This window comes from Ceratotherium simum, chromosome 14, assembly GCF_057802395.1.
Source record: "Ceratotherium simum simum isolate JZ-2026a chromosome 14, ASM5780239v1, whole genome shotgun sequence".
NCBI lineage: Eukaryota > Metazoa > Chordata > Mammalia > Perissodactyla > Rhinocerotidae > Ceratotherium > Ceratotherium simum.
This window is the reverse complement of record NC_141913.1, coordinates 1,561,488-1,587,428: the sequence shown is the minus strand read 5'-3', so window position 1 is coordinate 1,587,428 and position 25,941 is coordinate 1,561,488. Positions and strand designations below refer to the sequence as shown.

Here is a 25,941-nt window from a genome sequence, read left to right as displayed (position 1 = left end):
CCGGTGAACGTGGGAGCCCAGTAAAGAAGGCAGGGAGGGGTGTGGGCTCGGTTGGGTGGGTTTGCATATGAAAGGCGTTCTGGCAGGGAGCTTTTACTCTCTATGGGAATTGACTAGCCCTAGGAGGAGCACTCTCCAGGTTGGGCAAGGCCCCAGATTTCAAAGCATCAGAAACACAGAAAATGAAAAGGCAAGTTTAATACAAAGAGTTAGTAGAGTGTTCAAGTTAAGCTACAGGATGGGCAGCGCAGCAAGGGGCAGCAGTGAGTGGGGCCCGTAGCACTGCCGCAGCCTCCCGCAGGAGCTGTGAGCGTCAGTCCGCTTAGGCCAGGCAAAACGGCGGGGACAGAGGGGCCAGTCTCAGAGGCAGAATCCTAACTTCCGACTGGCAGCCTTCCAAGTTCAGGGCCTCCACTGCCCTGCCTCCCACTGCAGTGTGCTGCCACCCAGTGTGCTTGGGTTTGCCATCATTTGTGAAGTTTTGTTCTTTTCTTACATTGTTATACCACAGGACAGACAGTCCAAGCATTCATAAATAGTATATGTCCGTGTGACAGCTGTGGTATGACCATAAAAACCGTTAAATTGCATCACTTTGAAAAGGTGGGGGACTTTGTAGCTTTAAACATCAATGTTGTCACTGCAGGTGAGGTCTGGCCTGAAGGTAAGTGTATTAGGACTACAAATGACTCATACTTAGAACAGGGACATTTTTTCATTAAATTATAAAATATAATATCAGTTATCTAGATTGTTATAACTGAGCTTTAAAATATTAGCCGTATACATGACTGGAATCAGAGCAAATGGCTAAATTGATTCTGAAATCTCCATTGCATGTTTTTTATGAAGATTTGTTGATATACATTTTAAAAATTTCAAGGAATTCATGAAATTGGTGAAGTTCTTTTGCTAAATGCTGCCTTCGTAGCTTTGCTAGTTTTTTTCTCTGTGATGGTTCCTTCTACCAACCCTATTTTGGCTTACTCTTCAGAAAAATACTAAATTTTTAAAAGTTATGGCAAAGTGATAACTTTGTTTTTAGTTTTATGATTTGAAACATGAATGTTTCAAATTTAAATTTAAAATTTTTCCTTTTGGGATTAAGGGATTTTATTACAACCACACCCAGAAATGGGCACAAATATGTCTCTTGTGTGTGTGTGTTAGCCTGTGAGTGCCATGGAAAAGGCTCCCTGTCTGGTGTCTGCCATCTTGAGACTGGACTCTGTGACTGCAAACCACATGTGACCGGACAGCAGTGTGACGAGTGCTTGGTAAGACGCCTAGTGGTCCTTGCATACAGTTAGTATCTGTCAGTGATGTCTCCAATTGCTACCGTAACTTTGGTTCAAATGAAAGGGAATGCATGACTGCCCGAAAGAGCCAATGCCCAAAACTCGTCCAGTGAATGCTGTGCGTCCCTGTCTAGAGAGTGTATATTCTGTTTACAAAGGAGTGGAGTTATGTCAGAACGCTTTATGGTCCTATGAAACATCCTATATTTGGTTTGGGACACATTCTTGTAGGTATTAGTCACTTATTGAAACGTATTTTGGCTTCCATGATTCTGCCTTCCTGTGAGACAGCGTGGCTATTACGGGTTGGACACAGGGCTGGGCTGCCGGCCCTGTAACTGCAGCGCCTTGGGCTCCACGTCAGATGACTGCACGGAGGAAGGCCAGTGTCACTGCGTACCAGGTGTAGCTGGGGAAAGGTGCGACAGGTGTGCCCATGGCTTCTATGCGTACCAGGATGGTGGCTGTACACGTAAGCTCTTGAATTCATTATTTGAGACCTGTAGTAATTCCCAGGCTTTTCTTTGAGCTCTCCTTTGACTTTTGACTAATTCTAAGTTCCTTTACCTTTTCTCTTCTTAACATGTAGGATTTCATCCTTTTTTCTGTTTCCTGATTCCTATTCTGGGTGGGTCCATAAGCTTTGGTCAGGCGCTACTAATTGTGTGAGCTTAGATTACTTAACTTCACTTAGCGTTGGTTTCCACATCTGTAAAATGGGGAAGCTAATTACAGTCTCCAGCTGGGAGTTATTTGGAAGGTTGCCCGTAAAGTCTTTTTTTTTTTTTTTTTAAACTCTCAGTGGCTTGTTCTTTTTTTTTTTTTTAAAGATTTTATTTATTTATTTTTCCCCCAAAGCCCCAGTACATAGTTGTCTGTCATAGCTGCACATCCTTCTAGTTGCTGTATGTGGGACGCGGCCTCAGCATGGCTGGAGGAGTGGTGCCTCGGTGCGCACCCGGGATCCGAACCCGGGCCGCCGGCAGCGGAGCGCACGCACTTAACCGCTAAGCCACGGGGCCGGCCCTGCCCGTAAAGTCTTTACCATGGCATTTGGCACATGATCGATGCTCACTAAACATTGGCTCTGTCTGTTCTTCCCACCTCCCGAGCTCCTTTCTGACCTTTTCTCTCTCCCTCCCACTGTCTCCATTACCTCCCTTCCAGCAGCATCTCCACAAGGAGGAACAGCTACCTCCTATGGGACATGGAGGGGTCTTGGGAATCATGAGGTCTCTTTTGGGAACCAGAAGAATGATTTAGGTTATTCATAAAAGAGAAATCACTTGTAGGATCAACTCTCACCCCTCAGTTGCCCCAATCGTCCTGACCTGTAACAATGCCATCTGTCTCTGTTGTAGCCTGTGACTGTGCTCACACTCAGAATACTTGTGACCCAGAATCGGGGGAGTGTGTCTGCCCTCCTCACACTCGGGGCATCACCTGTGAAGAATGTGGGGATGGATACTGGGGCCATGACCCAGAGCTTGGATGCCAGGTGTGCGCCGTTGTCTGTGTGTTTTCTTAACTGAGAATTCCTTTGCTGTAGCAAGTTTCATTCCTTTTCTTGTATTTCTTTTCTTGATTTTAACCTGTTGAATAGCTTTATGGCTTATATTTCAAACTCAGTACGGATTGTAGGAATCACAGTGGAAGAAGCAGCTCCCTTAAAATATGTTATTATAAGTTTTCTTCAAGGACCTAGCTGTGGAATTGATGGTTAGAAAATCAAAAATTTATTTTAGTGCCCTTTAAATATATTCTGCAAGGTACACGATCTTTCAGGAAAAGGTACAAATCACTCTATTGGGGGGTTTATGTCCAATCTTCAGCAGTTCTGTTTTTCTACGTAACTGTCATCAGTAAAATTTAGATATAGTTTGTGTTTTGGAAACAGGAAAAACAGAGGACTTCTAAAATAATCTTGCTGGACTGTTTTGACCTCTTAAGTAGATTGAGTTTGGGATCACGGTTTTGGCCTAGTGTGCATGGGCCACAGAGATGCACAAATGTCCAGCAGTGTAGTCCCTGCCTCCTGTTGGCACGTGGCAAGGTGAATCCGTATAGGCAGAGTGAGAGAGATCCGTGCGTGGTATCATTTCCCCACATTTAGTGTTTTCCTGTAATGTCAATATGTGTACTTTATGAAAACATGAAAGCTGCCTTTTTATTTATTTATTGTTTTTTCTTTCAGGCCTGCAATTGCAGTAGTGTAGGGTCAGCCAGTCGTCAGTGCGATGTGCTCACTGGCCACTGCCAGTGTAAGCCTGCATTTGGTGGATCGAGCTGCAGTCAGTGCTCCCTGGGCTACAGAGACTTTCCATACTGTGTGGCCTGTGACTGCGACCTGAGAGGGACATTGGCAGACACCTGTGCTCAGGAGCAGGGTCTTTGCAGCTGTGCAGAGGAAACTGGTACCTGCTCTTGCAAGGTATTGGCCCTCAGTGCTCCGCTTCCTTCTTCTCTCGCGCTTGTCATTATGACTTTTGGGCTTTTAACTATTTAAATAAGCACGTAGGTTTTAGATGCTTCTCATAGTGAGTTGACACTACCTTCTAGGTCTGAGTATAAACTCTGTATGCTCTTCATGAACAATGGATGATTCTTTTTTTTTTTTACCCCCCCAAAGCCCCAGTAGATAGTTGTATGTCATAGTTGACAGCCTTCTAGTTGCTGTATGTGGGACGCGGCCTCAGCGTGGCGGGAGAAGCGGTGCATCGGTGCGCGCCTGGGATCCGAACTCGGGCCGCCAGCAGCGGAGCGCTGCGCACTTAACCGCTAAGCCACGGGGCCGGCCCCTGGATGATTCTTTAAATGGAATTTTTACTGTTTATTACAAGTGTCAGATGATGGAACTGATTTGAAAAACACACTGAGTTTTCTATCATGTGTTCCAATTGGCTGAGTTGTTAATCTATCTTAAATATACAGGTAAAATAGATAACACAGGGCTTCAAGAAGATTTGTGATTTTATAGCTGGTAAGTAATTATTCTCTCGTATATGCTGGCCAGACTGAAGGAAATTTGCGTTTATTATTTTCCCCAGAGGTAACATTTCAACATCATGTTTAATTTCATGTATTTCTATTAGTTTTCTCATTGTGCCTTGTTATTAGGAGGTCATTGGCCACCTTCTCTGGTCCTTTCCCAGGGGCTGGTGAGATGGAAGCCAGAGGGTAGTGGGTTGATTAGTGACTGGATATGAGGAAGGGAAATCTCATGTAAATATTATGGCCTGAGAGTGATGGAAACATCAGTGGACATATTTTTGGCTTACCACATCCATGATAGCAGTTCTCCTTATAGATGGTCAGAACAGGAGGGGCCTGCCTTACCATCATCTGGTTGGTGGCTCTCCACCCTGACTGATCATCAGAGTCACCTGGGGCCTCCAGGAGGATTGTGGGGCCCAGGAGATTCTCACTAGGGAATCTGTATTTTCCAGAAGCTTCCAAAACGATTCTGATCATAGCTCCATTTGGGAATCACCGACTGACTGCGAGAAATGATGCTCAGAGAGGGTGGGGAGCTTGCTGAGGAAACAGCTACCTCAGGAATGTTTGTGGATCCAGAATTATTTTTGTGTTTTATTTCCTTTCTGTTTGTTCAGAAATCATGTCTCTTTTTTTTTTTTTTTTAGTGAAAATGAGTCTTTTATTTTTTCGCTTTCAGGAAAATGTCGTTGGCCTTCAATGCAGCGAGTGTCGAGTGGGCACCTATGCTCTGCAGGCTGACGACGCCCTGGGCTGCACCCCGTGCTTCTGCTTTGGGCTCTCACAGCTCTGTTCAGAAGTGGAGGGTTATGTGAGGACCCCAGTAAGTTGTGCACACAGTTAAAATGCTCTGTTGTTGACCCGTCTTCCCTTGGGGGCTGGCGGAGGTGGGAAAGGCAGTGAAATACTTACATTAAGTTTCGATCTTATTGCATCAGAAATTCTAGGAAGCTAGTCTGGGTTGGTTGTGAATCAGGACTCTGCTGTTGCTGTCTGAGGAGATAAAGGGAGTGGGAACTGGAGGCATTCAGTGTTGCTCCTTACCTAATCTATGGAAAGTTTTAGTTGGAGACAAGATAAAACTGCAACATCTCAACAGTCTCCTTCATATAATAGAACATTGCCCCAATCTAGCAATAGTTCGACCCTACATGCAGTAGTTGAAAGCATTTTCTCTTAATTTTAATCCAGATGTTTGATTTAAAAGAAAAGTCTTTTTTATTCCTGTTTTGATAATGAAGCTATCTCGTCTGTGAAACAGTGGTTGAATCTGACAAATCAAAGGTGGGGAGCTAACTCATGCCATAAAGTGCGTTTTTCCTCCCTTCCGTGATTAGGTGACGCTGGGCTCAGATCAGCCTCTTCTGCGTGTGGTTTCTCAGAGTAACCTCAGGGGCACGACTGAGGGGGTGTATTACCAGGCCCCTGATGTCCTCCTGGACGCCGCGACCATCAGGCAGCATGTCCATGCAGAGCCCTTCTACTGGCGGCTGCCGGGGCAGTTCCAGGGAGACCAGGTGTGTCTCACACCCAGCCCAGAGCCCGGCACACTTCCTGGGGGATGTGGGTGTAATGTGAAATCACAGTGGACTGTGTTGGCCTCTCTATCGTTAACTGAAGTGGTTAATAATTTCTTCTCCTGGCTGGGGATGGAGAAGTTTGACACTTATAAAAATCCCCCAGATGTATGTTCTTTAAAATTTTTCATTAATTTTGAAAGTCTTTTATAGTTCAAATCATATTCTTTTTCTCCTTCTTAAAGTAGTCCCAACAAACATTTATTGTTTTACTAATATAGGCTCAGTACAAGCCTGGGTGCTTTGGTCTGGGAGGTTCTTCTCAAGAAATTGGCACTCATTTTGGGGGGAAAAAAACCTACTATAAAAGAGTCTTGAAGGCATCACTTGCATTTTTGTTTATATAAAGATTGGAGTCTGTATGTGAATTCACCCGATCTTTAAAATTTGCAAATATACATTCAGTGCTCCTATGGATATAGATCATTTTTAATTAAAGGAGCTTGAAAATAATTGGAATCCTTACCACCACATTGGTTTGTTGTTTGGAGCTCACCTTTGTTGGTATCGTCATGAGGAAACCCTGGAAGGTAATGGATATGTCTGTGGCCTGGATGGTGGTGATGGTTTGCTGGGGGAATACTTATCCCTAAACTCAGAAAGTTATGTACCTTAAATATGTATAGCCTTTTTACAGCCGATCATACCTTAATAAAGTGGTTTAAAAAAACTTTGTAAAAATCACTTACTTAAAAAAAAGAAAACTATAGCTTGGGTCAACTTAATAATCCATAATTAAGTAGAATTAGAGGGAAGCAAATTCCAGACAACACATTCCACCTATGTGATGTATCTTTAAGATATAAGATTTCTTTCAGATGGCAGCAAGCTTGTGATAAAATACTTTTAAGACAATGCTATGTCAGAGTAGTAAACAACAATTTACTGTTCGATAGCTCATGGCCTACGGTGGCAAACTAAAGTACAGCGTGGCCTTCTATTCTTCTGATGGCATCGGCACCTTTAACCTTGAACCTCAAGTGCTCATCAAAGGAGGCCGGACCAGAAAGCAAGTCATTTACGTGGATGCGCCCGCACCAGAGAATGGAAAGAGACAAGAGCAAGAAGTGGGGATGAAAGAGGTGACAATGTGCTTTTTCATACAAGCGCCTTAGAGGTGTGACCTTTGCTGTGGGTATAACGAAATCACGAGGCTGCTGGTAAGAGAGTGAGCAAGGAGACCCTGGGATCAAAATTCCAATGGGTTTAGCAAGATTTCTAAAAATGATTCAAATTTCATTTTCTCAAGAAATGCATATTGGGCTTATGTTAATTTTCCGGGCATTGCATCTTAAATCCTTTATCTTGGTACACAAGTCTCAACCTGGTGGATAGAATGGTACCACATCTTTGGACGTGCTGGAGGCCAGGAAGTGTGTATTCATTCACGGGGCGGATATTTGTGGACTGTCCGTGGTGGCTGGCACTGCTGGGGGTGACACGTGTCTGTTGCTAAAGGAGACTGGCGCTGCTGCTGCCCCGGGAGGTGATAGGAGATCTTCCTCAGTTACACTTAGTGTCATGCACAGAACCAGGCTCACTTATGGAGAAATTTATAACAGAAGTTCATATGCCTCTGAGAATTTGTACTCTGAATTTAATTGAATGTGTTTCTCATCCACAGAATTTTTGGAAATATTTTAACTCTGTTTCTGAAAAACCTGTCACACGCTCGGATTTTATGTCTGTTCTTAGCAACATTGAGTACATCCTCATCAAAGCATCGTATGGTCAAGGATTACAGCAAAGCAGGTACTTGGAACCTTCTAGAATTCTAAAATATTTTTCTCATTTGAAGCCAAATTGTAGAGATTTGATTCACTTCACCCCCGTCACCTCTTATCTTTATTAATACGTATATTTCTGTTCATCACCAAAACTTTTTAAAATATTAATATTATTATGAAATGTGCACAAAATGACATGGATTATCCATCTCCCATGCTAAAGTGGTTATAAAATATAAGTACATAGTGGTGATATCTTACATGAGGATAAAATGTTAAAAAAGAAAAAGAAAAAATTCTGCTATTTTCTGCCCTTAAACTGGTGCCCATTTCTTTGGAATAATGTATCAAGAATGCGGTCACCTGCTCATTTAGTACTCGTCCCGTAAAGAAGCCACTAAGTTGTGGCCACACTGGTACTTCAAGAGATCTTTCAGGTGCACCTCCTGTAACATTATTTTTTTTATTTATTTATTTTTTTGTGAGGAAGATCAGCCCTGAGCTAACATCTGATGCCAATCCTCCTTTTTCCTGAGGAAGATTGGCCCTGGGCTAACATCCGTGCCCATCTTCCTCTACTTTATATGGGACACCGCCACAGCATGGCTTGACAAGCAGTGAGTCAGTGCGCACCCGGATCTGAACCTGAGAACCCCGGCTGCTGAAGTGGAGGGCATGCACTTAACTGTTGCGCCACCGGGCCGGCCCCTGTAATGTTATTTTTAAGTTCTAAAATGTCAACTGAGGACGACATTGTTGGCTGTGTAATGACAGTACTAACCTGCGTTTATACCTTTCCTTCATAATCGTGAGTGGGAACTACTCCCACACTGGCAGGAAAGCTCTGGTTTAATATATGTGTAAGTACCACTATGTAATGTGCTGTGTTTCTAGCAAGTGTCTTTCTAAATATTAGTATTTCCTCTCATACTTCCTAACACCACGGTTTCACAGAATATCGAACATTTCAATGGAGGTTGGCAGAAAGGCTGGAGAGCTGCACCCAGGGAGGGAGGTGGCATCCCTGATAGAGAAGTGTCTCTGTCCTCCTGGCACGGCCGGATTCTCGTGTCAGGTAGGGAGACTGTGGTTAAAATCCGTTTCCTGGTTTTGAGTTGAAATATGCTTGTTACAGCAACTCCAAGTGATGAACAGAACTTGTGTGTATCGATTATATCACTTTTTCCCTTTTAAAAAAATTTTAACTGTGGTAAAATATGCATAAACATAAACTTTACAATTTTAACCATTTTTAAGTGTACAGTTCAGTAGTGTTAAGTACAGTGTTAAGTACATTCACGTTGTTGTGCAACCAACCTCCAGAATTCTTTGTCTTGCAAAACTAAAACTCTACTCGTTGAACAACTCCCCATTCTCTCTCCCTCCAGCCCCTGGCAACCACCATTCTACTTTCTGTCTCTATGAATTTTACCACTCTAGGTCTCTCATATAAGTGGAATCATAAACGATTTGTCTTTTTTATGGCTGGCTGATTTTAATTAGCATAATGTCCTCCAGGTTCATCCATGTTGTAGCATGTATCAGAATTTGCTTCCTTTTTAAGGCTGAATAATATTCCATTGTATAGATAGACCACATTTTGTTTCTCCATTCATCCATCAATGGGCACGTGGGTTGCTTCCACCTTTTGGCTATTGTCAATAATGTTTCTGTGAACATGGATGTACAAATATCTCTCCAAGACTCTGCTTTCAGTTTTTTGCGGTATATACCCAGAAGTAGAATTGCTGGCTCATGTGGTAATTCTGTTTTTAACTTTTTGAGGAACTGCCATACTGCTCCTCAGTGCTGCACCATTTTGCATTCCCATAGCAAAGCACAAGGGTTCCAGCTTCACCACATCCTCACCAACACCTGCTATTTTCTGTGTTTTTGGTAGTAGCCATCCTGATGGGTGTGAGGTGGCATCTCATTGTGGTTTTGATTTGTGTTTCTCTGATGATTAATAATGTTGAGTATCTTTTCACGTGCTTATTATCCATTTGTGTATCTTCTTTAGAGAAATGTCTATTCAAGTCCTTTGTCCATTTTTTAATCAGTTTATTTGTTCATTTCCTTTTGCATCCCCTCAGGACTGTGTACCCGGTTACCACAGAGGAAAGCTTCCAGAAGGTGGTGGCAGAGGACCCCGCCCTCTGCTTGCTCCTTGTGTGCCCTGCAGTTGTAACAACCACAGTGATGCTTGTGACCCCGACACTGGGACATGTCTGGTAAGCTTGTTTGTGTGGTGCTTCCCTGAGGTTTAGAGTTAGGGCAGGCACTGAGCCTTCACATTTCTGGTCCAAAGTCATACCAGCTCCTGGGTTTCGAGAGAGCTTAAATGTAACTCAATTTAAGATATACGTTTATTTCTTTTAGAAAGGTTTAGCTCAGTGGTCCAACATTGTTGGTGGAAATTCTTTTATAAATTTTACTTCCTTGATTTGTTTGTGGGCATCAGTTCAGGAATTAGTTAAGTGTAATTGTAGTGCTGTTGGTTGTAGTCAAAGTAGATGAGAACTTTATGTCAGAATTTGGAGGGTCACCTGCAGATTTTAAAATAAGTTAATGCCAATGTTGAAAACACACTTCTCTGTGTAAAGTATTGCCCTCTCCTTGCGTTTAAAAAAAAAAAAAAAAAAGCATATTTTCCTGGGGATCTTATTATGCTTTTGCTTCTCAGCCACATTCTCCCAGACCAGGATTGGTCTCGGGGACATGAGGAGAACTCTAATGGCTGAAAAAGACCAAGTGACCCAGACAGAAGTCTTCAGGCCCTGACTGGGGACAAACTCTTGTGTCCATGATTTTGCTTAAGCCGATGAGCCCTTATTGCTAACATAGAATAATCTGATGCTCTTTCCCTACTCCTGAAATCTCACTCTTTGTAATATCTTACGTGGAAACATTGGTTACTTGTATAAATTGTGCTGGACTAACTTGCCTTAGGTAAAATAACTCATTGAAAGAAAATGAGCTGCCCATCAAAAAAAACACACCTGAAGCCTTAGAGGTCCTGGGTGTGGCCAGTCACAAGGAACTAGACAGGGGAATTAGGACAAAGGGCTCCTAACTGGCCCCAGCCACACAAGATCCGTCTTCCCCTTCTCAGAGGCATCTTTCATTTGTGGAATTTAAAGGCGGTTTCTCCTGGGGAAACTGCTCAACGACAGCAGTGCATAGGTGAATTCAGAAACTGCAGCACTGCATGGTTTTCCTCAATTAAAAAGATGTGTGTTAATCTTTGCTGACCCCATTATGTATGTGGAATTAAAGAATTATTCCAGTCATACAAGGTAAGGTGGACTGAATGAAGATGCAAATAGCTGCAATGCTATTAAAAAATTTATTCCCTTTAATCAGCTCCTGCTCCAGGCAAAAGTAAAGTACTAATAGAGAAAATGAGAAAATCTCATCTCAAGATTTAAGGAGAATTGATTTCAGGCCATTTAAAGCGAGATGTTGTAATTAGCTGGGAAGGGCCCTCGGCCATCATGGGGACAAAGGTCGCAGGGACAGTTGAAGAAGTTGGTCGGTTCTTTCGTGCGGCATCTTCCCTTGGTGCAGCTAGCTATTTTAACAAGGTTAGGTACTCCTAGGACATTAAATGATTGCCCTGCGTTTCCTGCCTCAAATCCACCAGAACAAAGTTCCAAAATCAGCAGCTGACCTATCGATTTGTACCCAGGAAAGAACACAGCCTGTTTAACCCAATCCATGAAAGATCCATGAGAGATCTTCATGGCAGAGAGTCTTCCTGGGACCGACAATGACGGTTGCCTTTCAGACAGTTCTCTGCTCCAGGGGGAATGGTTGGCCAGATGTTACCTTGAACCCCTCATACTGCCAGAAGACTGGACAAAGAGTCTAAATCTAGATTGCTCTTCTGCAATCTCATGGTGTTGAGCAGAACGCATTTTGTTTCATGCTCATTCTGTTTTTATGGATTTGTGTTGTATGTTTGTTCCTAGTGACTTTTCCTTCATTCGCGGTTACCACTTATTGCCAATTCCTGTAACCAAAACCCACTCTAAACAGAAAACAGTGTCTGAGCTTAGAGTACAAAATTTCAGGGTTGCAATGGACCTTGTATTCTTGTTAGAGTCCCTTCGGGTCCTGAGTCCGAACTGAACTGAACATCCATGCCAAGTGGTTATTTAATGTATGTTTACACCCCTCCAGCAATGGGGAGCCCACTCCCACAGCAGCTCTGCTCACCTTTGGACAGCCCTGATTATTCCTGGAACTGGCACCCCTGGATCATCCACCTGTTAATGCAGCTTTATTCTTTGGAGCCATTGAGACAAACTGCTAATTCAAATTTGTTCATGAGAAGTGGCAGGATCTTAACAAATAATTTGCAAAACTACTTGATAAAATTCCTCTTTCACATATTCAAAGGCCCTGAACCTTCAGCCCTCCTGGTCAGATGTCCTCAGTTTATACACCCGGTAGTCATATGGAATGGTTGTGGGTCTGTCCACCATCCTGAGGTATGAATGTCATCATATGTCCTAAAATATCACACCCAGAGCCCAGTGCCCTTACTCCAGGCATGGGTGGGGCGTCCCTCCCCAGCTCTAGATACCATGTGTTCATGAGTGCAGCCTGAGTTTTGCCAGCCTAGTCACTGCTGCCTTACCAAACTGGACACTAAGACGCCTACATTCTTTCCACAAGTTTAGCCCCTGAGTCCTTGCTCTTTGAACCTGGGACCTTACATTTCCTCTTCGGTCTTCACCTGTTAGACCCCTTCTGTGGTTTAGCTCAACAGCTCATGCCGCTTGACACGCTCTCTCAAGCACGCCTTATGCACGTGTTGTCCTATGGGTGGGCGTCAAGGCCTTTTGGGTCTGATTTGGTCATCTAGCACGTAGGATGTTCCTCCCTCCTCATGTCCCTGGGCCTTTGGTGTTATAAAAGCGATTGATCAGAAATGTGACCTGGGAGGGAGTGGGGAAACAGAGGACCAGGCAGAGAAGACTTGTTTTACAATTAAAAAATTGACAGGTGTTCTCCATGCACTTCCCACAGCAACTGACTCATCCCATGTGTCACCTTAACAGGTTCTTATTTCCCTGCCACTCTTTGGGGCAGCTTGTCTTCTATTCTCTAGGATCTTGAAAACTGGGAGCTCACAATTCGTTGTGTTAGGGGATGTTTTTAATGCTGGAGTTGGTGGTAGCAATTGAAAACCAGAAAATCTGCTTCAGTCCTCTCTCATCATCTAACATTTATTCCTTATCAGCCTTGTATTATATCATTAAAACAAGTATTTAACACATTTCCTTTTTGAGAGAGAGGTTGCAAATTTTACTTCTAAAGAGGTATCACTTTTGGGGGCCAAGTGGATCTCAGTAAAATCTATTTTCATCAGGTGAAATAGGAATACAATTTTAGAATGAAAAATACTGGAATATGTTTTAATTAAAAGAAACTGAGGGGCCAGCCTAGTGGCGTAGTGGTTAAGTTCGCATGCTCTGCTTCGGCGGCCCAGGGTTCGCAGGTTCATATCCCAGGCGCAGACCTACGCATCACTTATCAAGCCATGCTGTGGCGGCATCCCATATATAGAGGGAGATGGGCACAGATGTTAGCTCAGGGCTAATCTTCTTCCGCAAAAAGAGGAAGATTGGCAACAGATGTTAGCTCAGGGGCCAATCTTCACAAAAGAAAATTTAAAAAAGAAACTGAAAAATAGTTTTTCACACGTATAAAAAAGTTTCTTTCTATATCCTCTCTCGCTGCCAAGGCTAAAAGTCTGAGTCAGTTTGCAGGTCTGCTCAGTGGCCCCAGCACTACTCGCCTTTCCATCCCTTCATCTAACACGGAACCCGCTGCCCAGGGCCTGGGGAATAGTGCTCCAGCTATGCAAGAGCAGAGTTCCTATTGGCGTCAGATGCCAAGAATTGCTTGCTCTTTTAGCTTAAAAAAATTTTTCAATAGCAGGGTCGTAGGTCCAAATGATGACATAAAATTTAGCTGGAAATGATTTGGTTATTACAAGAACCTGTTGGTATTGCTCTAAAACCCTGCGTTTTCTCCCCTCACTGTCTGTTCCCTAAATCACTCCTGCTCTTTCAACTGCCTACATTGATCGTTGAACCCGACTGTGTGCACAACCGGTGTGCTTCAAATTGATTTTTTGGTCCCTATATATTTTAGATCCATATTTTAAGGATCTGAAAGTTGGCTGCTTTTAGAGCCGTGTGTGTGTGTGTGTGTGTGTGTGTGTGTGTGTGTGTGTGTGTATTTTAGCCCTGTGTAGATTTTCCATAAGAAGAATGCATTGATAATCCCTAGGTTGTATTCATTTTAATAAATGAAGGCCACAGAGCTGGCAGTGTTTCCAGGATTTTAAAAATATGAAGAAAAATGCTCTCTCTTCTTTCAAAATCAATAAAAAAGAGACACTGATATAAAAAGTGGTTGTGCTTAGATATTACCAGATAAGGATGGTTTCTAACAGTTTCCCATTATTTCTTTCGCTCTCCTTTTGAAACGTGGGGCCCCAGAACTGCAGTGATAACACGGCTGGTGACCACTGTGATGTCTGTGCTCCCGGCTACTATGGAAAGGTGACTGGCTTGGCCAGCGACTGCTCTCTGTGCACCTGTCCTCACAGCCGCCCTGCCAGGTGAGGTGCGCTGCCCGTGCCACCGGAGCCGGGGCTGCTCCCATTTTCAACCTCATTTTACAAGGTCTCTATGTGGTCTGTTTTAATTAATATTCTCTGTGTGTTGAGCAAGGCTAATTTTAAGAAAAAGTGTTCATTCTCACAGTGTTTGAAGAGAATCTTTTCAAAAGCCAAGTATCTGTTGGTAGTGGGTGTTAGAATGGAACCGATTAAAGAAAGGACCTTGAGGTTTTGTTTTTTGAAGGCTAATTTTAGCCTCCAACCTATGTGTCCAGTGTGCCTAGAGATGAATTATTATTAATTTTATGAATAATGGTACAAAGAATTCAGTTCCTGTTTAGTGTAAGGGAATGAGGTTAGAATTATACATGCTCAAGACTGATGAAGTATGGCAATGCTACATAGTGATAGAATTGGGCCAGGGTCTGCCTTGTACTCATGATGCTTATGTAGAATTATCTGAACGCAAAAAAGAACCAGGGTTTTAAGTGGGAACTGGAATATCTGTGAGTCCTCTTTGGTTTAAGTGATAACTGTAATTCATAAAAAACATTTCATTATTGCTTAGAATATTTGACAAGGGACTGAACATGTGTAAATCAAATACCAACTTTTGATATACTAAAATGAAGTTTTCTTTTTAATATTTGTTTGAATCTTCTGCCGTTTACTGTCTCCCAGTAAGTGGTGCTTGACAGTGAGTACTAAATGAGAGGCACTGTGTAAACTTCCTTGTAAACTGTCGAGCACTCTAAAATTTAGTGTTACTATTATTTGACTTTTTGAATTAAATCTGTACATACATTTTGACTCACCAATTCCACTCCTGTAATCTAAGCTATAGAAATACTTGCCTATGTGTGTGAAGATGGATATATTTTAGCATTGCTGTACTCAGGAGAAATTGGGGAGGAAACTGAAATATCTATCTACGGGAATTGGTTATACACATTGTGGTACGTACCTTGAGTGAAATATTGTACAAACACTGAGAAAATAATAAGGTATATCTGTATGTACAGAATTGGATAAATGGCCAATTAAATTATGTAATTGAATATATAATGTGATGCCGTTTTGGAAAAAATTCATATCCATAGCTCCATGGCTATATGTGCCCAGACAAGTGTTTGGAAGGATATTTCACCCTTCTACTTTGCACATTTCTGTACTGTTTGAATATTTTACTTCTTCAATCAAAAAAGGTTCTACCCATCCCCAAAGCCCAGGTGAACAGTTAAAGCTCACTATCAGCAAGAGACTGAGGGTGTGAACATTCTGTGTGTGTTGTGTGTCTGGGAGGCCCTCAAAGACATGCTGCATTTCCTACATATTTTGTGTTTCCGCTAAAGTCTGTCTCTTAGGTGTTTAAGGAGGAAACAAAAGTCAGAAGTGAAGTGGGGCTGATAGAGAACTCTGTAACTCATTCTGGAAACTTCTCTCACTGCCCAAAAAACCAGACTACCCCAGTGGTTTTTTACCAGTGGTTTGCAGGTACCAGCTGACCCTCTAGATGGTGCTTTGGTGATTTACAACATGGAGGCGGAAGTTGTTGAAAAGAAAGGAACAAGCCAAAAGCTGAAATCCGTGCATGAGGGGATCAACCTCTGAGTGTCTTATTAAACTTTGAGCTGCTCTGTCATGTTGCTTCTAATGGCCCAGCACATGACTCTCTACCTTTAGGTCCATTTATTTTCAAATTCCACCCTCTTTGCTTTTCTTTCCCCTGCGGCTTCTCTTGCTTGCCTTTTATCACAGTCAATTATGTGCATCAGCCTTTGTCCAGCTCTCTTCTCCCTTCCGTTTTCCATGCTGGCTCAGAGTCATGGACAGCTGTCTCTAATCACTTTTTCATCTAATAAGTCAGACTTAGAAGAAAGCCCTTCTCACCTGGGAAACTTTCTTGTTTGGTGAGGAATTAGTTGTAATCTGCGAGATCTTCTTCCCCTCAGCACTCACATGGCTGTCACTGGCAGGGGTCTAAGGAGTGTCTTCTGGATACAAGAGATGCACACACTTGTATTGATTACATGCCTATTTTCCTTCTTTTTGCCCAATAGATTTTAATCCCTGAAAAGCTTGTCTAACTGTCCGGTGTAATCACTTAACTTTTACGACAGTATCATGTACCCTAAGAGTGATGAGTAAGTACCAAAAGAAAGAATTGAAGTTGTATATCTGAAAATTCAAAACAAATTTCCTTTCTCTCAGTTTCAGTCCTACTTGTGTCTTGGAAGGTGATCACGATTTCCGCTGCGATGCCTGTTTTCCAGGCTATGAAGGACAATATTGTGAAAGGTATGTTGGGGAGTTACCACATGGCAGTCACTACGCGCGTCTGCTCCTTTTACATGTATAGGACATGTTTACTAAAGGGACTTGGGAGTCACTGTCAGTTTGGATGTGCGTGATTGATGTGGGACCCCATTACTATTCCCAAACAGAATGTCCCATGTATTAAGATAGGTAAATGCACTTCTGTGAACATCCCATCCTCGTGTCAGAAAAGGAAAGGGAGAAGGAGGTAGATGGGCCTGTGTTCTTTGCATTTCATTTGCAGAAATGCCGACTGTCCTTGGACAGGAGCTGGTTCATGTACTCACTTACTGGTATTGATCCTGCTGCCCACGCTCCCGTGTCTTCCTTCCTGTAGGTGCTCCTCGGGCTACCATGGAAACCCTCGAGCACTGGGTGGCACGTGCCAGAGGTGTGACTGCAGCCCGCGTGGCTCTGTTCACAGTGACTGTGACCGCAGGTCTGGGCAGTGTGTCTGCAGGCCAGGAGCCATGGGACTCCGATGCGAGGAATGTGAACCGAGGCACATTCTGGTGGAAAGTGATTGTATTTGTGGGTATTCCTCCTCTAAATGTTTAAAAATGGTTTTTCCTCTCAAATGTTTTCCTGTTGTGGTGCCCTATGGTGTCAGCAGGATAAAGAAAGTCCTGTTTTATTTTAACTAAGCTTAGATTGCTGTTGCATCTGCTGACCTGAACTTTTCACAGTACTTTTTGAGCCAAGGCAGGAGGGTCTGGATAACAGCATTTCTCTGTCTGGCACTATAAGCAGTTCCAGCTTCATAGTCGAGCTGTGTTAGTATTTCCTTTAGTGAAGCCCAGGGTCTGTCAGTGCAGAGAAGGAACACCTTTGTGGGGTTCTCATTGCCCTCACCCAAATTTCACTTAAGGCTTCAGCTCTTGGCTGTTGTGGATTTTTTTTTCCAGTTCTGATTTACTTTAATACCAAGTACAAGAGGAAATCGTCTTGGGATGTCTTCTTCTCAGTGGTTCATGGGGAAGATGAGGAGGAAGTATGTCGGGATCATGGCATTCGAGAGCTTTTCTGCTTTTGTTTTTGTGTTTGTTATCAGTAAAAATACGTCCATTATTTCCCTCGGTCTCCTTCATTTGTACTTGCTGAAGATGTGTCTGCAAACTATCTGAGGAAATGACAGGCCAGGCTCTGAAAGGAAATACAGTTGGAATTCACCGCCGTTGGCCCAAGTCAGAGATGAACAAATGCCACTATAAAGGTCGGAGCCGTGTAACGAAACGTGCCCCAGACCTAGGATCTGCCCTGGGGATCAGTTAGTTGCTTCTTTCTATGTGACCCCAGGGAAGTCACTGATCTGATCCGAGTCTCAGTGTCATTGTTTGAGAACTGGGGCTTAGGACTTCTTGGTTACCTCCCCTCTCACAGTTGGGGTGAGAATGAAACCGGATGTGCCTTGCAGTGCACTCTGCCCACATATGCTGTTATTACAAAATGGCTTATACAAACCCCTGGGAAGATGTGCAGACCACTTGGCATTAACTTAAACTTTCTTTTTCTTTCAGCTTGTGATGACGAATGTGTAGGTGTGCTGCTGAGTGACTTGGACAATATTGGTGATACCATTCTTTCTGTGAACCTCACCAGCATTATCGTTATCCCGTATGGAATTTTGTCAAACCTGGAAAATATAACTAAATATCTCTGGGTAGGTACTGGGAATACCGAGATGGAGAGAAACGTGTTACTGAGAGATAGAGCTGGTCGGACAGTAGGAGTCATTCTCTCTGTCCTCCCCACCCGTGTAGGAGTCTTATTCCTGTGTCGCCCGCTGGAAGGTGTTCAGCCTTCCCTTGAACGTGACCGGGGACTTCACCCACGTGCTAACTTGTTTCACTGGGGGACAGCTCTAATTGATTAAGATGCCTCCTTATAAATCCTTCCCCCATGGGCCGCCTTCTGCCTTTTGGAATAACGCCAAGTCCACTTTCTCTTCTTTGTGACAGATCTTTGGATATTTGTAAACAGCTGTCCTATTCCAAATACAGAAAATAAGTCTGGATGGTATCTTTTTTAATGTTAGAATATGCTGAAATCAACTGTTTTCTGTAAATATATTATTCTTAACTGGAGTTGCAGGGCACAGATTTCCTGCTCCCTGGAAGACTATATAAAAATCTCTGGGGGTAAATCATAGTTTTATATTTAGTGGAACAGGATCTGGGCCCAAAAAATAGGTCGGAAGTTAAGAAACTGACTTAATAGACAGCATTCTACTCCAGCTTTTTAAATTCTAACTGGGAAAAAATGTGATTCTTAATTTTGCTTAAAACCTATACATTAGAATTGGAGATAATTAATTCACTGTGTCATGCAGTAATAAAAAGGACAGTCATTCCTGAATGCCTTTTTTAGATAAAAGCTTTTCTTAGACTTAACGTTTCCTTAGGCCTGTGTGCTTGTGTGCTTGCTTGTGTGTGGTGCGTGTTGGGAGTCCGGCAGCCGCAGCGATCCTTTCTTGTTTACAGTGGCTTTTTCTCTGTAGACATAATGGCAGTAAAGAAAAGAAAGGGAACTCTAAGAGATGTTTTATATTATTTTTCCTCAGATGGAAAAAAATGTTTTTGAAAGATAAGAAAAAATTCTCCAAAAATTTATGAAACAAAAAACAGAAAAGAAAGAAATGTTTAAATTTCTTTTCCACTCACTATAGACACAATCAATAAATACTATTTTCCATCAGTTTGGGCCCCAGCAATATACCTATATTTTAAATTTATCAAGTAAGATAAATACTTAATGGGCATTTTTACTATTTTTGAATGATTTGCTCTCATTTAAGCCACTTTGTCAATTCCTTTAAATGATTTTTTGTGTTCATGTCAAGTACGAAGGAGGTTAAGAGTGTGAGCTCTGCACTGTTCTTCGTGTTCATTGTTTACCCACACAGAGATTGTGCAGGTTACTCACCTACACAGAGGCCGCCCAGGTTACTCACCCGACAGAGACCATGCACAGGTTACTTACCTACACAGAGGCCGAGCAGGTTACTGACTCCACAGAGGCCACGTGCCAGTTACTCACCTACACAGAGACCATGCAGGTTACTCACTCCACAGAGACCGTGAGCGGGTTACTCACCCCACAGAGACCACACGAGGGTTACTCACCTACCCAGAGACCGCGCAGGTTACTCACCCCACAGAGACCGCGCAGGTTACTCACCCCACAGAGACCGCGCAGGTTACTCACCCCACAGAGACCGCGCAGGTTACTCACCCCACAGAGACCGTGCACAGGTTACTCACCTACACAGAGACCGCGCAGGTTACTCACCTACACAGAGACCGCGCAGGTTACTCACCCCACGGAGACCTCGCAGGTTACTCACCCCACGGAGACCGCGCACAGGTTACTCACCCCACGGAGACCGCGCAGGTTACTCACCCCACAGAGACCGCGAAGGTTACTCACCCCACAGAGACCGCGCACAGGTTACTCACCCCACAGAGACCTCGCAGGTTACTCACCCCACAGAGACCACGCAGGTTACTCACTCCACAGAGGCTGCGTGCCAGTTACTCACCTACACAGACACCATGCAGGTTACTCACTCCGCAGAGGCCGTGTGCCGGTTACTCACCTACACAGAGGCTGAACAGGTTACTCATCCCACAGAGACCACGCAGGTTACTCACCCCACAGAGACTGCGCACGGGTTACTCACCACACAGGGACCATGAGCAGGTTACTCACCCCACAGGGACTGTGTGCAGGTTGCTCACCCCACAGAGGCGGCAAGCAGGTTACTCAGCCCACAGAGACAGGGCGCAGGTTACTCACCACACAGAGACAGAGCACAGGTTACTCACCCCACAGGGACCACGTGCAGGTTACTCACCCCACAGGGACCGTGAGCAAGTTACTTAACTCCCCTGACCCGGAACAATGATGGAGCCACTTCATGGGGTTATAAGGTTTGACTAAAATCATACAAGTAAAGAAATTAGAAGTGTTGGCATAGATTAAGCACTTAATTGTTAGTAATTATAAAGGCTATTCTTTTCTTAATACTTTTGACTTTTAGCCTAGTAAGCGTTTTTTAAGGTGTTAGCGATTACAGTTAAAACTTATGTGACTCTGATATTGAAATTAAGCCAGACTTACCCAAGAATTGCAGCAGTATCAGATTCTGTATAACACATCAGACTTTAAGTTAATGTCTATATAGGAAATATAAAGCAAAAGATGGCAGAATGGAAACATGTTGCTATAATCAAAACTAAGTAAATGTGAATCATTTTCTTTCTTTCTTTTTTTTGTTTTTTTTGTGAGGAAGATCAGCCCTGAGCTAACATCCATGCCAATCCTCCACTTTTTGCTGAGGAAGACTGGCCCTGAGCTAACATCTGTGCCCATCTTCCTCCACTTTATATGGGACGCCACCACAGCATGGCCTGCCAAACGGTGCATTGGTGCGCGCCCAGGATCCGAACCCGGGCTGCCAGCAGCGGAGCGTGGGCACTTAGCCGCTACGCCACGGGGCCAGCCCCAATCATTTTATTTTTTAATGCAATTTCAAAGAAAGAATTTCTTTTTGTGAACAAAGAAAGGAAATAACAAGTGATTCATAGGTAAGAACCAGCAAATTTATTTTGAAGCAATATAATTTGTTTTCTTTGTTCTTTTTAGGAATCTCTATTAAAAGAAAATACACAAAAGGAACTGGCAAAAATTCAACTTGAAGGTGTTGCAGAACAAACTGATAACCTGCAAAGGGAGGTAAATTCTTCACATAAAGGGCCTACTTCCCACCCAGTGCTTGTGAGCACTTGAAGTAGGGCTGTCTTGAAGGTTCTGATTATATCAGAGCAGCCCCTTCAGCCCAGGAGCTGTGCTCCACGTACTTTGTCATCAAATTGGTTTTACCCCTATGCTTCAGTTCCTATGCTTTGTGGGAAAAGGCTCCTGACTTAATTTCTCTTGTCACCTCTGCTGAAGGAAGAGTGGGCAGTCACTTTGCCATTCGCCTCTCATTTCTCCTGTGAACCAAGGAGTGGGTGGGCTTAAAAGATGGCTGAGGTTTCTTCCTTTTCCTCGATTCCCTGCGTAACCGGGCACATGGCGAGCGCCGGCTCTCAGAGGCACTCCACTGAACTCCAGTACTGCTCGCTCCATGAGCCTTGTTGTGTGGTGTCCGTGCAAGTCAGGCTTCAGGTCGCATGCTTCTCATTTGTGAACTTTGAATGGCAAGAGAGCTTGTTTTGATATCAGCAGTAAATTATTTATTCTGTTCAGCCCACGCCAGATGAAGGGTTTTTAGTGACCCAAAAAAGAATCTCCTCATTCTCAGTTGGTGAGGGAGGCCTATTGTCAAATTTATAATTTTCACTTATGAATTCCGTGTGTGTGTGTGCACACGTATACATGCATATATGTACATAGATATGCATGTGATAGTGTGACTACAGGTACATGTATCTAGTCTCTGTCTCTCAACATCCACACACATACACAATCATGCACCCTAAAAAAGCATTAGCTTGGCTCCTGTTAACTTAGAATTAATGATGATTTGGGAAGAGCTTAAGGGTTTGAGTGTGGGCTTTAAGTACCCCAGTGAGCAAACATTTGGTAGGAGGTGATAAGCTGATTAAAATAAATTCTCTCTATCCATTAAAGAAGATTCTCTTTGGATTTTGACTAGAAAACACTTTTAGAACCAGTCTGAGTTACTTTACATTCCTGGAAATTACAAACAACCTTTCCTTTTACAAATTATAACATTCCTAATAAAAATAACAGCTGAGGGCAGCTAAGTCTCAACCCTGGGGTGCCGGCTTTATAAACATCATCGCATTTAATCCTCGTAAAGCCCTCTGAGGTAAGTGTTATTATTACTCCATGTTATTGATGAGGCCAGGAGATGTTAAGTACTAGGTCACTAGCCTGGCAGAATCAGGCCTAAAACCCAGTTTGCGTGACTCTGTGTTCTTAACCCCTCGACTGAGTGCTCATGGTCAATACAAATTAGCAAGATTTTACTTTCTATATTCTGTATACTTGGGTCCTAAACTGAATACAAGGTCTTCACAATAGAGACAGTGGGAGAGTCTGTGGTTTGATAGCCAGTCAGACTGCTTTTAAAAATAGACCATATTTTCTCACACAGAGTGAGAGATTATTGCATCAACCTCTTAGTCAGTTTCCAACCCTGAAATGTTAACCTTGGCTTACGTGACAGTGTACCTCTTTATATTCTGGAATATGTCTTGTTGTTTCAAGAAGGCAAAACTGGAATACCAAAGCTTACAGATTATTGGAAGTCAAACTAACCTGAGCCTTTATTCTCTGTCAGCTCACTAGAGTGTTAGCAAGTAGCCAGCATGTGACCAGGGAGACTGAAAGAGTCCTCAGCAAGAGTCAAGAGCGGGTGGCGTTTACTGAGAGGCTGCAGATAAACATCCAAGGTAGTGTGGTCGGTGTCTGGTTTGGGGACCGTGGACTTATTCGGTAGGAAAAACCCCATTCACTTTATGAAACATATGAGTGGATGTGTGTGACTTGCCCTGGACTTCCTAGAGCCAAAGGACTGGAATATTCCATAGTTTGGGGATCCTGATGGGTCTAGATCATAATCTTTCATTGGGAGTTTTATCTTTTAAAAGATGGCTGTTTCCTTTTTCATTCTCTATATTATGCCTTACACTTAAATCCTAAGTATTAAGTAGATATGGTGCCTCCCCATCTGTTATGAATTTGTCAAATTAACACTTATTAAGTGGAGCACAGGGTGCTGGATGGTGAGCCAATGTCCAACCACAGGCCACGAGAGAAAATGAGATAGAGAAGTTCTTTACTCACAGGTCCAGGAGGAAGTACCGGCATGCCTCGAAGGGCCACACGAGAGGTCAAGGCAGGGTGCAGGCAGACAGAGGCAGACAAAACATGGGGCACAGGCCTTTATTCGGGTCTGTGGATGGAGTGCTTTGGGGCTCCTGGGCTAAAGCCAGATTGGTCCATCCAAACCAAAAAAGCAGGCTGTCAGTAAGCCCTATGGGGGTCTTATCTAAGGGCCACATAAGGGGAAGGTGCTGGGAGGCAGGGGAGACTGTTGATCACGAGGGCAGTTGAAGAAGTCATAACAGTAACTTACATTGCTTATGACTCTGCCAGCTGCTGTCTAGGGCACACCCTTGCATGAGGCAGCTAGTGTCCATTTAAGGTTTCTGCAGGCCGGTTGGCCAAACAAAATGGATGCCGAAGCTCCAACACCATGGAGTAGCTTGGCTCAACTCTCAACACCGTCCTTTGCCCAGAATAGAAGCTGCTGGGATTTGGGGCTTCACTGTGGTCCCAAAGTATATCCACAATATTAGAGTAATGTATTCAGTATTCACTTGGGATGTTCTGTCTGATCTGCCTTTTAGAATGCTATTTTCAGTTTACTGGCTACCAGCAACATATTCTTGCTTTTCTTTAGGGATTGCAAGGTAAGGGCATAAAAAGTACAGAATCCAATACAAATCAGACTTCATAGGACAAAAGATAAGGAAATTATTAGAACAAATAATATGTTTAATAAAATAGTATCAAATATTGGTGGTTCATTCATGCAGTAAATATTTATTGAGCGTTTCTATGTGCAAATGTTTGTACCAGGTGCAGGAAATGCTGAGGTAAACATGACGGCCACAGCCCCTGCCTTACGGAGCTTATGGGTACTGGGGAAGACCAACATTAAGTAAACCAGTAATCCCAAGTCTGTGAGTGTTCTGACAGGGGGTGTCCGGAGTGCATTGGAATATATGGGCTGGCCTGGCCTGGCCTAGAGGTTCAACCCAGTTTAGGTGAACAGCGTAGGCCTCACTGAAGAAGGTTCTAAGTTTTTCCATTTTAGTACTGTCCACTTTTGAGAGGCTTATTAAATGATCGATGAATTTTCTCCATAGAAATTATCGAAAAGGCAACAACTCTAAATCAGACCTTGGATGAAGATTTCCAGCTACCCAGTTCTACTCTTCAGAATATGCAAAAGAACATTACATCTTTGCTTGAAATCATACAGAAAAGGAATTTTATGCAGTTGCACCAAAATGCCACACATGAACTCGAGTAAGTCCATAAATACCATTCATGACACAACTCGTTAGAGGTGGGAACTTGAATGCTGAGGGAGAAGGAGGCATGTGGGAGGAGGGGAAGGAAAGAGAGCTCTCACTGGGCGCCCTATTGTCAAGTCAATGAAGAGATGGGCGCTGGCCCTCCAAATAGAGAAGAGTGTAATCAATGCCAGTATCTCTGTCTTTGTACTTTTAGGCCATAGATTTGGTTTTTCTCTGTGACTCTGGAACATTTTCACCTAGCATGAACAAAAGAACTTCATGATATTGTATTTATTGAAGATGAAGGATAATGCAGTAAACTCTCATGGGAGAAAATATAGTCAGTGGCTACTACCTATACCGTGAACTCCAAGACAAATTGACATTATGCCAGAATAATTTAGTTCGGTTAGGTAAACCCTCATCGAAACCCACAATGTGAAATGACAGATCACAAAGAATTGTTAGACATGGTCTCTAGGAGCTTGTAATTCCTTTCATGCTTTTTTCTTAGTGTTTTCACACACTTATTACTCGAAGTAATATAGCACAAGCTGTGTTTCTGCCAGGTTGTGATAAATGTCTTAGGTACTGGTTCAAATAGTTGTGCAATACTCCATCAAAATTCCATTCTCTATAGTGAGATATTTAAACTATTTTAATGTATTTTGCTATTTTAAATAATGTTGTAATGGACATCTTAGACAAAAATATTTTTCTGTTTCACATTAGTATCTTATCAGGGTAGATATTAAGAAGTGAAATCATTTAGCCAAAGAGTTTTCATTTTGAAGATTCCTGACTTGGCTTTCTAAATTATTTTCTAAAAGATTTGTTTAAAACAATGTCTACTTCCACTGGCAACACACTGAAGAATCTTTTTTCATCACTGAATATGATTTCTGAAGTTGTTGATTTGTTGGGTGAAAAACAAAAGGAGGAACTTACTGTCAGATGGGATTTGGAGAGAGAACTAGTAATCTAATTACTAGAACATTAGTTAGGGCCCTAAACTCTCCTGAGAAAACCACGAACTGAATGAAGGGAGATCAGAGGCCAGCGAGGGCCCGGGAGGTGGGGAAGGGAGCTGCCGTTGACGGAGCACCTCCTCTGTGCCAGGGAGGGTGCAGGCTTCACTTCTCACTATCTGCCCTGTGATCATCTCAGCCACCTTGGCAGGTAGCGGAGAATCTAGCTGGGGAAACTGAGGCCCAGAGACCATAAGTAACTTGCCCAAAGTTAAACTTCCAGGATAATATGAAACCTGACCACAAACCTGAATCTGTGACTCCAAACCTGTTATTTTCCAACCCAAAACAGAAGGAAGGACCATTT

The 25,941-nt window shown here is 43.1% G+C and overlaps 1 protein-coding gene across 4 annotated transcripts in view; it reads left to right on the top strand.

Moving 5' to 3' along the window:
- The window catches only part of LAMA1 (laminin subunit alpha 1), a 158,852-nt gene that overhangs the window by 89,725 nt on the left and 43,186 nt on the right, over positions 1 to 25,941 (top strand). For all 4 annotated transcript variants that reach the window (XM_087438878.1, XM_087438877.1, XM_014780342.2 and 1 more), the window contains 17 exons: positions 1,171 to 1,277; positions 1,590 to 1,770; positions 2,660 to 2,796; positions 3,493 to 3,729; positions 4,972 to 5,115; positions 5,630 to 5,809; positions 6,766 to 6,951; positions 7,494 to 7,621; positions 8,551 to 8,671; positions 9,690 to 9,827; positions 14,112 to 14,233; positions 16,445 to 16,531; positions 16,887 to 17,080; positions 18,067 to 18,209; positions 21,194 to 21,283; positions 22,860 to 22,971; positions 24,454 to 24,616. In XM_087438878.1, the coding sequence (XP_087295004.1) occupies positions 1,171 to 1,277; positions 1,590 to 1,770; positions 2,660 to 2,796; positions 3,493 to 3,729; positions 4,972 to 5,115; positions 5,630 to 5,809; positions 6,766 to 6,951; positions 7,494 to 7,621; positions 8,551 to 8,671; positions 9,690 to 9,827; positions 14,112 to 14,233; positions 16,445 to 16,531; positions 16,887 to 17,080; positions 18,067 to 18,209; positions 21,194 to 21,283; positions 22,860 to 22,971; positions 24,454 to 24,616 (2,470 nt within the window). The remainder of the gene's footprint in view (positions 1 to 1,170; positions 1,278 to 1,589; positions 1,771 to 2,659; positions 2,797 to 3,492; positions 3,730 to 4,971; positions 5,116 to 5,629; positions 5,810 to 6,765; positions 6,952 to 7,493; positions 7,622 to 8,550; positions 8,672 to 9,689; positions 9,828 to 14,111; positions 14,234 to 16,444; positions 16,532 to 16,886; positions 17,081 to 18,066; positions 18,210 to 21,193; positions 21,284 to 22,859; positions 22,972 to 24,453; positions 24,617 to 25,941) is intronic.